This window comes from Cherax quadricarinatus, chromosome 11 (genome assembly GCF_038502225.1).
Source record: "Cherax quadricarinatus isolate ZL_2023a chromosome 11, ASM3850222v1, whole genome shotgun sequence".
Taxonomy (NCBI): Eukaryota; Metazoa; Arthropoda; class Malacostraca; order Decapoda; family Parastacidae; genus Cherax; species Cherax quadricarinatus.
In genome coordinates, this window is record NC_091302.1 from 13,219,438 (window position 1) to 13,232,695 (window position 13,258).

At 47.3% G+C, this 13,258-nt stretch overlaps 1 protein-coding gene across 2 annotated transcripts in view; it reads right to left on the reverse strand.

Annotated features, from left to right (window-relative positions):
- The window catches only part of LOC128687702 (neuroligin-4, X-linked), a 328,474-nt gene that overhangs the window by 82,476 nt on the left and 232,740 nt on the right, over nucleotides 1–13,258 (reverse strand). For both annotated transcript variants that reach the window (XM_053775304.2, XM_053775303.2), the window contains one exon: nucleotides 3,290–3,430. In XM_053775304.2, the coding sequence (XP_053631279.1) occupies nucleotides 3,290–3,430 (141 nt within the window). The remainder of the gene's footprint in view (nucleotides 1–3,289; nucleotides 3,431–13,258) is intronic.

Genomic DNA, 13,258 nt, shown 5'->3' on the forward strand with positions numbered 1-13,258 from the left:
CCAGTGTCGTCAGGTTGATTTCGCTTAACCTCTCCTCGTAGGACATACCTCTTAGCTCTGGGACTAGTCTTGTTGCAAACCTTTGCACTTTCTCTAGTTTCTTTACGTGCTTGGCTAGGTGTGGGTTCCAAACTGTTGCTGCATACTCCAATATGGGCCTAACGTACACGGTGTACAGGGTCCTGAACGATTCTTTATTAAGATGTCGGAATGCTGTTCTTAGGTTTGCTAGGCGCCCATATGCTGCAGCCGTAATTTGGTTGATGTGCGCTTCAGGAGATGGGCCTGGTGTTATACTCACCCCAAAATCTTTTTCCTTGAGTGAGGTTTGTAGTCTCTGGCCCCATAGACTGTACTCCGTCTGCGGTCTTCTTTGCCCTTCCCCAATCTTCGTAACTTTGTACTTGGTGGGATTGAACTCCAGGAGCCAATTGCTGGACCAGGTCTGCAGCCTGTCCAGATACCTTTGTAGTTCTGTCTGGTCTTCGATCGAGTGAATTCTTCTCATCAACTTCATGTCATCTGAAAACAGGGACACCTCGGAGTCTATTCCTTCCGCCATGACGTTCACAAATACCAGAAGCAGCACTGGTCCTAGGACTGACCCCTTTGGGACCCCGCTGGTCACAGGTGCCCACTCTGACACCTCGCCACGTACCATGACTCGCTGCTGTCTTCCTGATCCATTGTAGTGCCTTCCCTGTTATCCCTGCTTGGTTCTCCAGTTTTTGCACTAATCTCTTGTGTGGAACTGTGTCAAACGCCTTCTTGCAGTCCAAGAATATGCAAACCACCCACCCCTCTCTCTCTTGTCTTACTGCTGTCACCATGTCATAGAACTCCAGTAGGTTTGTGACACAGGATTTCCCGTCCCTGAAACCATGTTGGCTGCTGTTGATGAGATCATTCCTTTCTAGGTGTTCCACCACTCTTCTCCTGATAATCTTCTCCATGATTTTGCATACCATACATGTCAGTGACACTGGTCTGTAGTTTAGTGCTTCATGTCTGTCTCCTTTTTTAAAGATTGGGACTACATTTGCTGTCTTCCATGCCTCAGGCAATCTCCCTGTTTCGATAAATGTATTGAATATTGTTGTTAGAGGTACAAATAGCGCCTCTGCTCCCTCTCTCAGGACCCATGGAGAGATGTTATCTGGCCCCATTGCCTTTGAGGTATCTAGCTCACTCAGAAGCCTTTTCACTTCTTCCTCGGTTGTGTGCACTGTATCCAGCACTTGGTGGTGTGCCCACCTCTCTGTCTTTCTGGAGCCCCTTCTGTCTCCTCTGTGAACACTTCTTTGAATCTCTTGTTGAGTTCCTCACATGCTTCACGGTCATTTCTTGTTATCTCTCCTCCTTAGCCTGATTACCTGGTCCTTGACTGTTGTTTTCCTCCTGATGTGGCTGTATAACAGTGTGTGCGTGTGTGTGTGTGTACTCACCTATTTGTACTCACCTATTTGTGGTTGCAGGGGTCGAGTCTTAGCTCCTGGCCCCGCCTCTTCACCGGTTGCTACTGGGCCCTCTCTCTCCCCGCTCCATGAGCTTTATCAAACCTCGTCTTAAAACTGTGTATGGTTCCTGCCTCCACTACGTCATTTTCTAGGCTATTCCACTGCCTTACAACTCTATGACTGAAGAAATACTTCCTACTATCTCTCTGACTCATTTGCGTGTTCAGCTTCCAATTGTGGCCTCTTGTTTCTGTGTCCCCTCCCTGGAACATCCTGTCTTTGTCCAGCTTGTCTATTCCACGCAGTATTTTATATGTCGTTATCATGTCTCCCCGGACCCTCCTGTCCTCCAGTGTCGTCAGGCCGATTTCCCTTAATCTTTCTTCATAGGACATTCCCCTGAGCTCTGGAACTAACCTTGTCGCAAACCTTTGTACTTTCTCTAGTTTCTTGACGTGCTTTATCAAGTGCGGGTTCCAAACAGGTGCTGCATACTCCAGTATGGGCCTGACATACACGGTATACAGTGTCTTGAATGATTCCTTACTAAGGTATCGGAATGCTGTTCTCAGGTTTGCCAGGCGCCCATATGCTGCAGCAGTTATCTGATTGATGTGTGCTTCCGGAGACATGCTCGGTGTTATACTCACCCCAAGATCTTTCTCCTTGAGTGAGGTTTGCAGTCTTTGGCCACCTAGCCTATACTCTGTCTGTGGTCTTCTGTGCCCTTCCCCTATCTTCATGACTTTGCATTTGGCAGGATTAAATTCGAGAAGCCATTTGCTGGACCAGGTGTCCAGTCTGTCCAGGTCTCTTTGAAGTCCTGCCTGGTCCTCATCAGATTTAATTCTCCTCATTAACTTCACATCATCTGCAAACAGGGACACTTCTGAGTCTAACCCTTCCGTCATGTCGTTCACATATGCCAAAAATAGCACTGGTCCTAGGACCGACCCCTGTGGGACCCCGCTCGTCACAGGTGCCCACTGTGATACATCATTACGTACCATGACTCGTTGTTGCCTCCCTGTCAGGTATTCTCTGATCCATTGCAGTGCCCTTCCTGTTATATGCGCCTGATGCTCTAGCTTCTGCACTAATCTCTTTTGAGGAACTGTGTCAAAGGCCTTCTTGCAGTCCAAGAAGATGCAATCAACCCACCCCTCTCTCTCGTGTCTTACTTCTGTTATTTTATCATAAAACTCCAGAAGGTTTGTGACACAGGATTTGCCTTCCGTGAATCCGTGCTGGTTTTCATTTATACTCTTGTTCCGTTCCAGGTGCTCCACCACTCTCCTCCTGATAATCTTCTCCATAATTTTGCATACTATACACGTCAATGACACAGGTCTATAGTTTAGTGCCTCTTTTCTGTGTGTGTGTGTGTGTGTGTGTGTGTGTGTGTGTGTGTGTGTGTGTGTGTGTGTGTGTGTGTGTGTGTGTGTGTGTGTGTGTGTGTGTGTGTGTGTGTGTGTGTGTGTATTTGTGTGTGTGTGTTTGTGTGTGTGTGTGTGTGTGTGTGTGTGAATTCATATATGGGTAACAAACATCGTTTTGGAGACAGTTTCAGAATTAGTTTAGCTCGGAAATGTTTAGGACGCTAAATACACAAAGAGGCATCGGGAATTCTCTAGCTAAGAGAGGGAGACAATCTGGGCTTGAGAATTACTGGAAAGTTCATATATCAGGGAAACAGTTCAAAAATATAAGGAAACTGCCTTCTCTCACATTTTAAAGTGTTCTCTCTCTCTCTCTCTCTCTCTCTCTCTCTCTCTCTCTCTCTCTCTCTCTCTCTCTCTCTCTCTCTCTCTCTCTCTCTCTCATTCACTTACCAAGCGGTCCGAGACGGTAGTTGAGGGTGACGACTGTGAGCTGGCCATAAGCAGCAAGGACACTACCATCATACAGGTTACCAGAGCCCCAAGAGAAGTTCTCACCGTGGATGTACACCATCACTGGATACCGCCCACCTCCTGTAGGAGGAACAAGAGCAGCGTGTCAGAGAGCGACAACACACTGGCCAGTAATGGCAACATAAGCACTTAAGACTGGAAGGGACACTGCAACACGCCCACTGGCTCCTACTGGGTATTTCCCTCCAAATTCACCCTATTTCATTCATAAGTGAGACACATGTACAACACATAGGTATCTGTATTTTCGAAATGTTTCGCCTGCTCAGCAAGGGTCTTCAACCGAATACAGGTGGGAAGCTGAGAAAAGTTGTGGAGGTGAACACATATCATGGCTCAGGGAATGACCGCCTCATTCTTACCTTTTCGCTGCTACTTCTATCTCTAATATTTAACTCACTTCTGTATTCGTCTGAAGAAACATTGTGTACAAACGAAACATTTCGACAACAGAGATATCAAACTTTTTTCTACGTGTCTTACACAACTATTTGCCAGTATGTCAAACCACAAACATAATGATCCTTATCACTCAAATGTTGTCCATGTTATTTTTATAGCTACTCTTGGTTCTGGCTTCAATGACCCGACTTGGCAGATTAATCCACTAATAGTTTATCTAGCAGGGTGAGAGGCAGTCACCAGCCAGTGGACGGAAGGTGATGGTTTACCTGGAGGGCAGGGATGAGAGAGAGAGAGAGAGAGAGAGAGAGAGAGAGAGAGAGAGAGAGAGAGAGAGAGAGAGAGAGAGAGAGAGAGAGAGAGAGAGAGAGAGAGAGACAGAGAGACAGACAGAGACAGAGACAGAGACAGAGAGAGAGAGACAGACAGACAGACAGACAGAGACAGAGAGAGGCAGAGGTCGATGAAGGTGAAAGGGTGAGGAAAGAGCAGTAAGCGAGGGGAGAGAAGAGGTGAATGATTTTCACCTAGGGAGCACCTAAGGGGAGGAGGAAATAACTCTTATTCACCCGGAGGATACGTCATCACCTGAGGGATGTAGTGAGAGGAAGGGAGGAAGAAACAATAAAAGAGGAAGAGGAGAAGAAAGAGAAGAACGGTGAGCTCTAATTCTTACAGGCAAATAACACAGCTCCAGAGTCTGACTGAGGCAGTAGTTAATTATCTGTTATACAAGTACTTGTGAGAGAATGTGTACGGGAGAGATGGTAGCGTGTGGATGAGAGATGGTAGCGTGTGGATGAGAGATGGTAGAGTGTAGATGAGAGATGGTAGCGTGTGGATGAGAGATGGTAGCGTGTGGATGAGAGATGGTAGCGTGTGGATGAGAGATGGTAGCGTGTGGATGAGAGATGGTAGCGTGTGGATGAGAGATGGTAGCGTGTGGATGAGAGATGGTAGAGTGTAGATGAGAGATGGTAGCGTGTGGATGAGAGATGGTAGCGTGTGGATGAGAGATGGTAGCGTGTGGATGAGAGATGGTAGCGTGTGGATGAGAGATGGTAGCGTGTGGATGAGAGATGGTAGCGTGTAGATGAGAGATGGTAGCGTGTAGATGAGAGATGGTAGCGTGTGGATGAGAGATGGTAGCGTGTAGATGAGAGATGGTAGCGTGTGGATGAGAGATGGTAGCGTGTAGATGAGAGATGGTAGCGTGTGGATGAGAGATGGTAGCGTGTGGATGAGAGATGGTAGCGTGTAGATGAGAGATGGTAGCGTGTGGATGAGAGATGGTAGCGTGTGGATGAGAGATGGTAGCGTGTAGATGAGAGATGGTAGCGTGTGGATGAGAGATGGTAGCGTGTAGATGAGAGATGGTAGCGTGTAGATGAGAGATGGTAGCGTGTGGATGAGAGATGGTAGCGTGTAGATGAGAAACGGAAAGAATGTCTCTCATTTTCCCACAATTCAGAGAAGAAACTTTAACCGATGTTTCATCCCTCCTCGAAACATCATCAAGTCGGTCCATGTAGAGAAAAGCACAATCTGCAGAGAGAGCTTTCACCGTAACAATATTTCACTCTATGTAAAGTCAAGAACTGTCTTCATAAAAGCTTGTGTTGCAGCTTGTGTTGCAGCTTGTGTTGCAGCTTGTGTTGCAGCTTGTGTTGCAGCTTGTGTTGCAGCCTGTGTTGCAGCTTGTGTTGCAGCTTGTGTTGCAGCTTGTGTTGCAGCTTGTGTTTCTCTTGGAATATATAAGTAACACTCTACTTCGTCATAGTTTTGACTTGCTCATGATCCTGGTCATGATCACTGTAATAACATCAGAATTACCAATAATGCGTTAGGTAATAGGGCATTTGCGCAGCTACTGTGACGCTTAATTGTGGTAATGTTTCGCTCTCCAAGAGCTTTGTGAAGCTGACAAAGCTCCTGGGGAGCGAAACATTGCCACATTGAAATGTCACATTATTTGCACGTGTCCTTTTATATAACAAAATGTTTCTCACACTGAAATGTGAATTTGTTGTGGAACAACACGTGTTGTTGATTATATGGTTACAAAACTCACTCAGATTTGATATCTTCTCATTAAACATTAATATAATGTTTAAAGCCAAATTATTGTGACATTTGTCTATTTTTAAAGTACGAAATTCTGTTGATAGTGTACAGGAAGGAGAATGTATGGATGTGTGGATTACTTATCATCTGAGTGTAGAGGAGAGACAAGGGGTGTAGAGAGCAGAATGTAGGGAAGCGGCGGTAACTTGCCCAGTATGCTGGATTACATCAAGATACCAGTGTTCATGATACTGTGCTGTGCCAACCTATGACTGTTAAAAGCTATAGGTGCCCTCATGGCAAGCAGTTTGTGTTGGCCCAAGGACAAGCAGCTTGGCCCCAGAGCAAGCAACTTGTGGAAGCTACAGTGTAAACAACTTCTGGGAGCCCCGGTGCAAGCAACTTTTGGGAACCCTGATGAAAGCAGCTTATATGGTGCCAAGTGTAAGTAACTTGCTCCGGCTCCAGGGAAAGCAACATGAGAAGACCCCATGGGAGCACCTTGGGGGTTCCCAGTGAAAGCAACTTGTAAGAGCCCTGGCCAAGCAACATTGTGGGCCCCAATACAAGAGCCTTTTTGGCAGCCCAACTGTAGGCAACTGGCGAGGGCCCCAGGGCAAGTAAACTGTGTGGGTTGCCGCAGTGCAAGCAACTTGTGGGTCTGCAGCCCCTAAAATACACTCTCAAACAATACACATAGATTACAGTACAACGTATCAACAAACATCGCAGTATCTGTCCCACACATCACAAGAACTGATTCGCAAACAAAAAAAATGTATATTCTCGTAGAGTAGCGTGTCCAGATAGTGAGTATCCCTGATTTGTAGGGCTCCTTCCTTCGTGGGGCCCTCAGGGCTATCGCATCCCTTGTATACCTTTTAATGATGATAATTTATGATTCATGGACTTAATAGAACGTAATGTACAGAATGTTCTTGCTTATGTTAAACATTCCTGGCAGTCTCTGTGAGAACGATTGATAACTCAGGGTTCACGTGACCATCTGTAACACGTAACAGAGGTAAACATCTCAGGGCCAGTGTGACCATCTGTAACACCTGTAACAGAGTTAAGGGTCTCAGGGCCAGTGTGACCATCTGTAACACCTGTAACAGAGTTAAGGGTCTCAGGGCCAGTGTGACCATCTGTAACACCTGTAACAGAGTTAAGGGTCTCAGGGCCAGTGTGACCATCTGTAACACCTGTAACAGAGTTAAGGGTCTCAGGGCCAGTGTGACCATCTGTAACGCCTGTAACAACTGTAACATCTGCAGCACCTGAAACACCGGTAACATCTTTAAAACTTGTAACATGTAGAACACCTGTAAAATCAGGAACACCTGTAACACCTTTAACATCTGTAAAACCATTAACATCTGTAACACCTGTAGTATTTGTAACACCTGTAACACCTGTAACACCTGGAACACCTGGAACACCTGTAACACCTGTAACACCTGTAACACCTGTAACACCTGTAACACAGGTAAGCTTCTTACGGTATAAAACAAAAGACAATTTTTCTTATAATATAAAACTTATGCAAACTAAGACTTAAGTCTTGAAGCTTCTTGATACAAGTCTCTCTCCCTCTCCTTCTTTATCACCTCTCTCCCTCTATTTCTTTATCCCCTCTCTCCCTCTCCTTCTTTCTCCCCTCTCTCCCTCTCCTTCTTTATCCCCTCTCTCCCTCTCCTTCTTTATCCCCTCTCTCCCTCTCCTTCTTTCTCCTCTCTCTCCCTCCTCTCCTCTCCTCTCTCCCCCTCCCCTCTCCTTCTTTATCCCCTCTCTCCTCTCCTTCTTTATCCCCCTCTCCCTCTCCTTCTTTCTCCCCTCTCTCCCTCTCCTTCTTTCTCCCCTCTCTCCCTCTCCTTCTTTCTCCCCTCTCCCTCCTTCCTCCTCTCTCCCTCTCTCTCCTTCCCCTTTCTCCCTTCCCTCTCCTTTCTTTCATCCCCTTTATCCCCTCCCTCTCCCTTCTCTCTCTCTCCTTCTTTCTCCCCTCTCTCCTTCTTTCTCCCCTCTCTCCCTCTCCTTCTTTCTCCCCTCTCTCCCTCTCCCCTTCTTTCCACTCTCTCTCCCCTCCTCTCCTCTCCTCTCTCCCTCTCCTTCTTTCTCCCCTCTCTCCCTCTCCTTCTTTCTCCCCTCTCTCCCTCTCCTTCTTTCTCCCCTCTCTCCCTCTCCTCCTCTCCTCTCTCCTCTCCTCCTCTCTCTCCTCTCTCTCCCCTCTCTCCTCTCTCTCTCCCCTCTCTCCTCTCTCTCCTCTCCTCCTCTCTGTCCTCCTCTCTCTCCTCCTCTCCCCTCTCTCTCTCTCTCTCCCCCTCTCTCTCTCTCTCCTCCTCTCCTCTCTCTCTCTCCCTCTCTTCTTTCTCTCCTCTCTCCCTCTCTTCTTTCTCTCCTCTCTCCCTCTCTGCCTCTCCCTCTCTCACCTCTGCCCCTCTCCCTCCTCTCCTTCTCCTTCCCTCTCCCCTCCCCTCTCCCTTCCTTTCTCCCCTCTCTCCCTCTCCTTCTCCTCCTCCTTCCTTTCTCCCCTCTCTCTCCTCTCCTCTCCTCTCTCCCCTCCCTTCTTTCCTCCCCTCTCTCCCCCTCTCCTTCTTTCTCCTCTCTCCCCTCTCCTCCGCTTTCCTTTCTCCCCTCTCTCCTCTCCTTCTTTCTTTCCCTCCCCTCTCCTCCTCCTTCTTTCTCCCCTCTCTCCCTCTCCTTCTTTCTCCCCTCCCTCTCCTCCCCTCTCCTTTTACCCCTCCCCTCCTCCTCTCCTTCCTCTCCCCTCTCTCCCCTCTCCTTCCTCCCCTCTCTCCTCTCCTTCTTTCCTCCCCTCTCTCCTCTCCTTCTTTCCTCCCCTGTCCTGTCCTTCTCTCCCCTCTCTCCCTCTCTCTCTCTCTCTCTCCTTCTTTCTCCCCTCTCTCCCTCTCCTTCTTTCTCCCCTCTCTCCCTCTCCTTCTTTCTCCCCTCTCTCCCTCTCCTTCTTTCTCCCCTCTCTCCCTCTCCTTCTTTCTCCCCTCTCTCCCTCTCCTTCTTTCTCCCCTCTCTCCCTCTCCTTCTTTCTCCCCTCTCTCCCTCTCCTTCTTTCTCCCCTCTCTCCCTCTTCTCTCCCCTCTCTCCCTCCTTCTCCTTTCCCCTCTCTCCCTCCTCTTTCCTCCCCTCTCTCCCCTCTCCTCCATTCCTCTCCCTCTCCTCCTTTCTCCCCTCTCTCCCTCTCCTCATTTCTCCCCTCTCTACCTCTCCTCCTTTCTCCCCTCTCTCTCCCTCCTCCTTCTGCTCCCCTCTCTCCTCTCCTTCTTTCTCCCCTCCTCCCCCTCCCTCTCCTTCCTTTCTCTCTCTCCTCTCTCCCTCTCCCCTCCTCTCCTCCTCCTTCTTTCTCCCCTCTCTCCCTCTCCTCCTTTCTCCCCTCTCTCCCTCTCCTTTCTCCCCTCTCTTCCTCTCCTCCCCTTATTCTCCCCCCTCTCCTTCCTTTCTCCCCTCCTCTCTTCCCCTTCCTCTCCTCTCTCTCCCCTCTTCCTCCTCTCCTCTCCCTCTCCTTCTTTCTCCCCTCTCTCCCTCTCCTTTCTCCCCTCTCTCCCTCTCCTCCTTTCTCCCCTCTCTCCCTCTCCTCCTTTCTCCCCTCTCTTCCTCTCCTCCTCTTTTCTCCTCTCTCCTCTCCTCCTTTCCTCCTCTCACCCTCTCCTCCTTTCTCCTCCTCTCTCCCTCTCCCTTCCTTTCTCCCCTCCCTCCCTCTCCCTTTCTCCCATCTCCCTCCCTCCTCCTCTCTCTCTCTCCTCCTCCTTCTTTCTCCCCTCTCCTCCCTCTCCTCCTTTTGTCCCCTCTCTCCCTCCTCCTCCTTTCTCCCCCTCTCTCTCCTTCTTCCTCTCTCCCTCTCCATTTTCTCCTCCCCTCTCCCTCCCTCCTCCCCCACCTCCCCTCCTCTCCCTCTCCTCCCCTCTCCCCTCCTCCTCCTCTCCTCTCCTCCTCACTCTCTCTCTCTCTCTCTCTCTCTCTCTCTCTCATCTCTCTCTCCCCTCTCTTCCTCTCCTCTCTCTCTCCTCTCTCCTCTCTCTCTCTCTCTCTCTTTCTCTCTCTCCCCCTCTCTTTCTCTATCTCTCCCTCTCTCTCTCTCTCTCTCTCTCTCTCTCTCTCTCTCCTCTCTCCTCTCTCTCTCCTCTCTTCCTCTCTCTCCCTCTCCCCCCTCACTCCCCTCTCTCTCTCCCCTCTCTCCTTTTCTATCCCACTCCTTCCTCCTCTCTCCTTTTTCTCGCACTCTTTCCGCCTCTCTTCCTTTCTCTTCTACTCTTTTCCTTCCACCTCCCCTCTTTTTTTTTTTTTTTTTTTTTTTTTTTTTTTTTTTTTTTTTTTTTTTTTACACATGGTTTGACATGGTTAGGATCCTAGCTTTATTGACAGCTATTTACAGGTTAAGGGATTCCTACTTTATTGGCAAGCTAAGAGCTAGTTACCTACTACATCAGCTCATTTGAAAGCATTTTTATTGTTATGAGACATACAAGTAGGGAACAGGATGAAGTTGGAGCCATCTGTGGGCCAGCATTTTCATTTGATCAACTGACTTTATCTCGTTGACATCATTATGCTGTACGAATGTGTTCCATACTCCGAGTCATCCTGGGTATGTATGATCTCAGATGGAGTGATGTTCTGGAGAAGGGTGCAGCCAGTGAAGTTGCTGCTTTCTGCCCGTCTTGTGCCATAAAAGCTTGTTTCACGCTGTCCTCGAAGTGGATCCAAGTGTGGTATTTTGACAATATTGGCCTTGTACATAACAGTAAGGCCACCCAAATCCCTCCTATGTTGAAGGCTCTGCTGAAATGACAGATCTATCCAGGATTTGTCCAGGCGAGAGATGAGACGTCTTGCTCTGTTCTCTACTCTGTCAAGCAGTCGCAGATGAGGAGGGGGGCAGGCAAACCAAGAAAGTGGAGCATACTCAAGGTGTGAGCGTACTTGTGCCTCGTACAGGATCTTGCAAGCCCCTACTGTCAAGCAGATGGGAGATACGGCGAAGTGCTGTGCTTCCTGGCTGCCTTGTTTGCAAGATTTACAACGTGGTTCTTCATGGTTAGTTTGGAGTCAAATTTCACCCCAAGGATATCAACTTCTTCTCCAGGTGCCAACATCCTCCCATTCATCTCCTTACTACTGCACCAGCATTACCATCATGGTGCCTTGAGACGATCATCATTTGCGTTTTCTCAGGTGCAAATGTTGCTGCCATCTATTTCCCCAAGCTGATATAACTCTCAGCTGGTGATTGATGTAACAGAGCAGCTGGCATTTCTTCTCTTGGATAAGTGAATGTCAGTGTACAGTCGTCTACATATGCATGTGATTCTTCACTCGTTGCCTTCTCCCACTCCATCCCTCTCACTCTCTCTCTCTCTCTCTCTCTCTCTCTCTCTCTCTCTCTCTCTCTTTAACAACAATAACAATAATAATAATAATAATAATAATAATAATAATAATAATAATAACACCTTCATCTACAAGTATACAGTTGTAGCTGACATCAGTGACATACTACAATATAGAAAGCCCCTTGTTATGCAGAGCATCTCGGGCAAATTTCGTCAGTTTTGTCCCAGGATGCGACCTACACCTAATGATTTCCATCCGTACCGGGGGATCGATCTCCGGACCTCAGTGTGAGAGCCGAGTGCTCTCTCTCTCTCTCTCTCTCTCTCTCTCTCTCTCTCTCTCTCTCTCTCTCTCTCTCTCCATCACGCAGAAATAAAACAATGCTTCAAGCGGCCTAATCCTCCGAGAGTAATCAAAACTTTGCATGAATGTACCAGCTGTGGTGAAAGTGACTAGGCAGTGTTACCAGCTGTGGTCAAAGTGACTAAGCAGTGTTACCAGCTGGAGTGAAAGTGACTAGACAGTGTTACCAGCTGGGGTGAATGTGTCGTGCTTGACGTGATCGCTTTGATGTGCTTGACGTGGTCAGGTTGATGTGCTTGACGTGGTCACCTTGATGTCCTTGACGTGGTCAGCTTGATGTCCTTGACGTGGTCAGCTTGATGTCCTTGACGTGGTCACCTTGATGTCCTTGACGTGGTCACCTTGATGTCCTTGACGTGGTCAGCTTGATGTGCTTTACGTGGTCAGCTTGATGTGCTTGACGTGGTCAGCTTGATGTCCTTGACGTGGTCAGCTTGATGTCCTTGACGTGGTCAGCTTGATGTCCTTGACGTGGTCAGCTTGATGTGCTTGACGTGCTTAACATGACAGCTGGAGGTTGCCAGCTTGATGTATCATTTACTTAAGAGATACATAACGTCAGTATCATCAAGCTTCCTGTAAACTGTATTTACAACTCTTGTATTTTACGTTAGGTTAGATTACGTTATTTTGGTATTAGGTTAGATTAGTTTAATTTTTCGTTTCGTGAGGTTTAGTTAGGTTAGGTAAGGCCGGATTAGGCTACGTCAGGCTAGTATATTAGGTTTCGTTAGGTTAGGTAAGATTTGGTTAGCTTAGGTAGTGTTAAATCTGGTTAGTGTTTTATAGTTAGATTAAGTTAGGTAGGTTAAATTAGTTTACCTCTTAGATTATTAAGAGAGTAATATAAACACTAAACGTGAGTGTTCTTCCACTTGACCCTCGCTGAGACATTTTAACCACAGTAAGGAGATTCCGTAAGACACATTAACCATGTCACAGGAGGTTCTGTAAATGTTCTCGCTATAACCACGATGAGACACATTAACAAAGTTACGGGAGGTTCTGTGAGTGTTCTGTAACTTAATTAACTAAGCTGAGGGAGTAATCTCCGACAGGATTGCCCCCAGCATCTTACTCCTAAAGCTTCTTACAACCTCACAGCAGCAGCAAGATCTTGAAGCATCAGCTATTTCGGACCTTTATTACCATATCTCGTACTTGGTGATCTTATGTGGCGCCACAAATCGTTTCTGATGGCACTATATAACTATATTTCTCTTATGTATTATTGGCCTTTATTGGAATATATAATTTTTGCATGACACTTTTATATAGGTATATTATTATTTATACTTTATCGGCAAGTTGATGAACGAAACACATGTAAAACACCTGAGAATATTGGTGGAAATTTTCAATACCTCCGTATCAGAATGAAGAAGTACAATAACTAGCCGAAAATTTTCCCAATAAAGAAACACATGCGATGCACATGTGTCTTATTCATGAATTTACATTAAGCTATATCCCGTGAATTGTGGACTTAATCATAGATATCTCTTTCATGATGGACGTAATGAGAGTCGTGCTATATACACCCTGAGTGAGCACAGCAGTGTTGAAGGCGCTGTAACACTGCACAGGAGAGAACCTAGTATGTTATGATTTTTCCTTTAGTCTTTCCGTGAAGTCTCGCTCTGGTTTCTCTTTCCTCCCTCGCTTCCAGTCGTTTGGGTAATCGTCTTCCCCTCATTGCGATGGTATATTAGT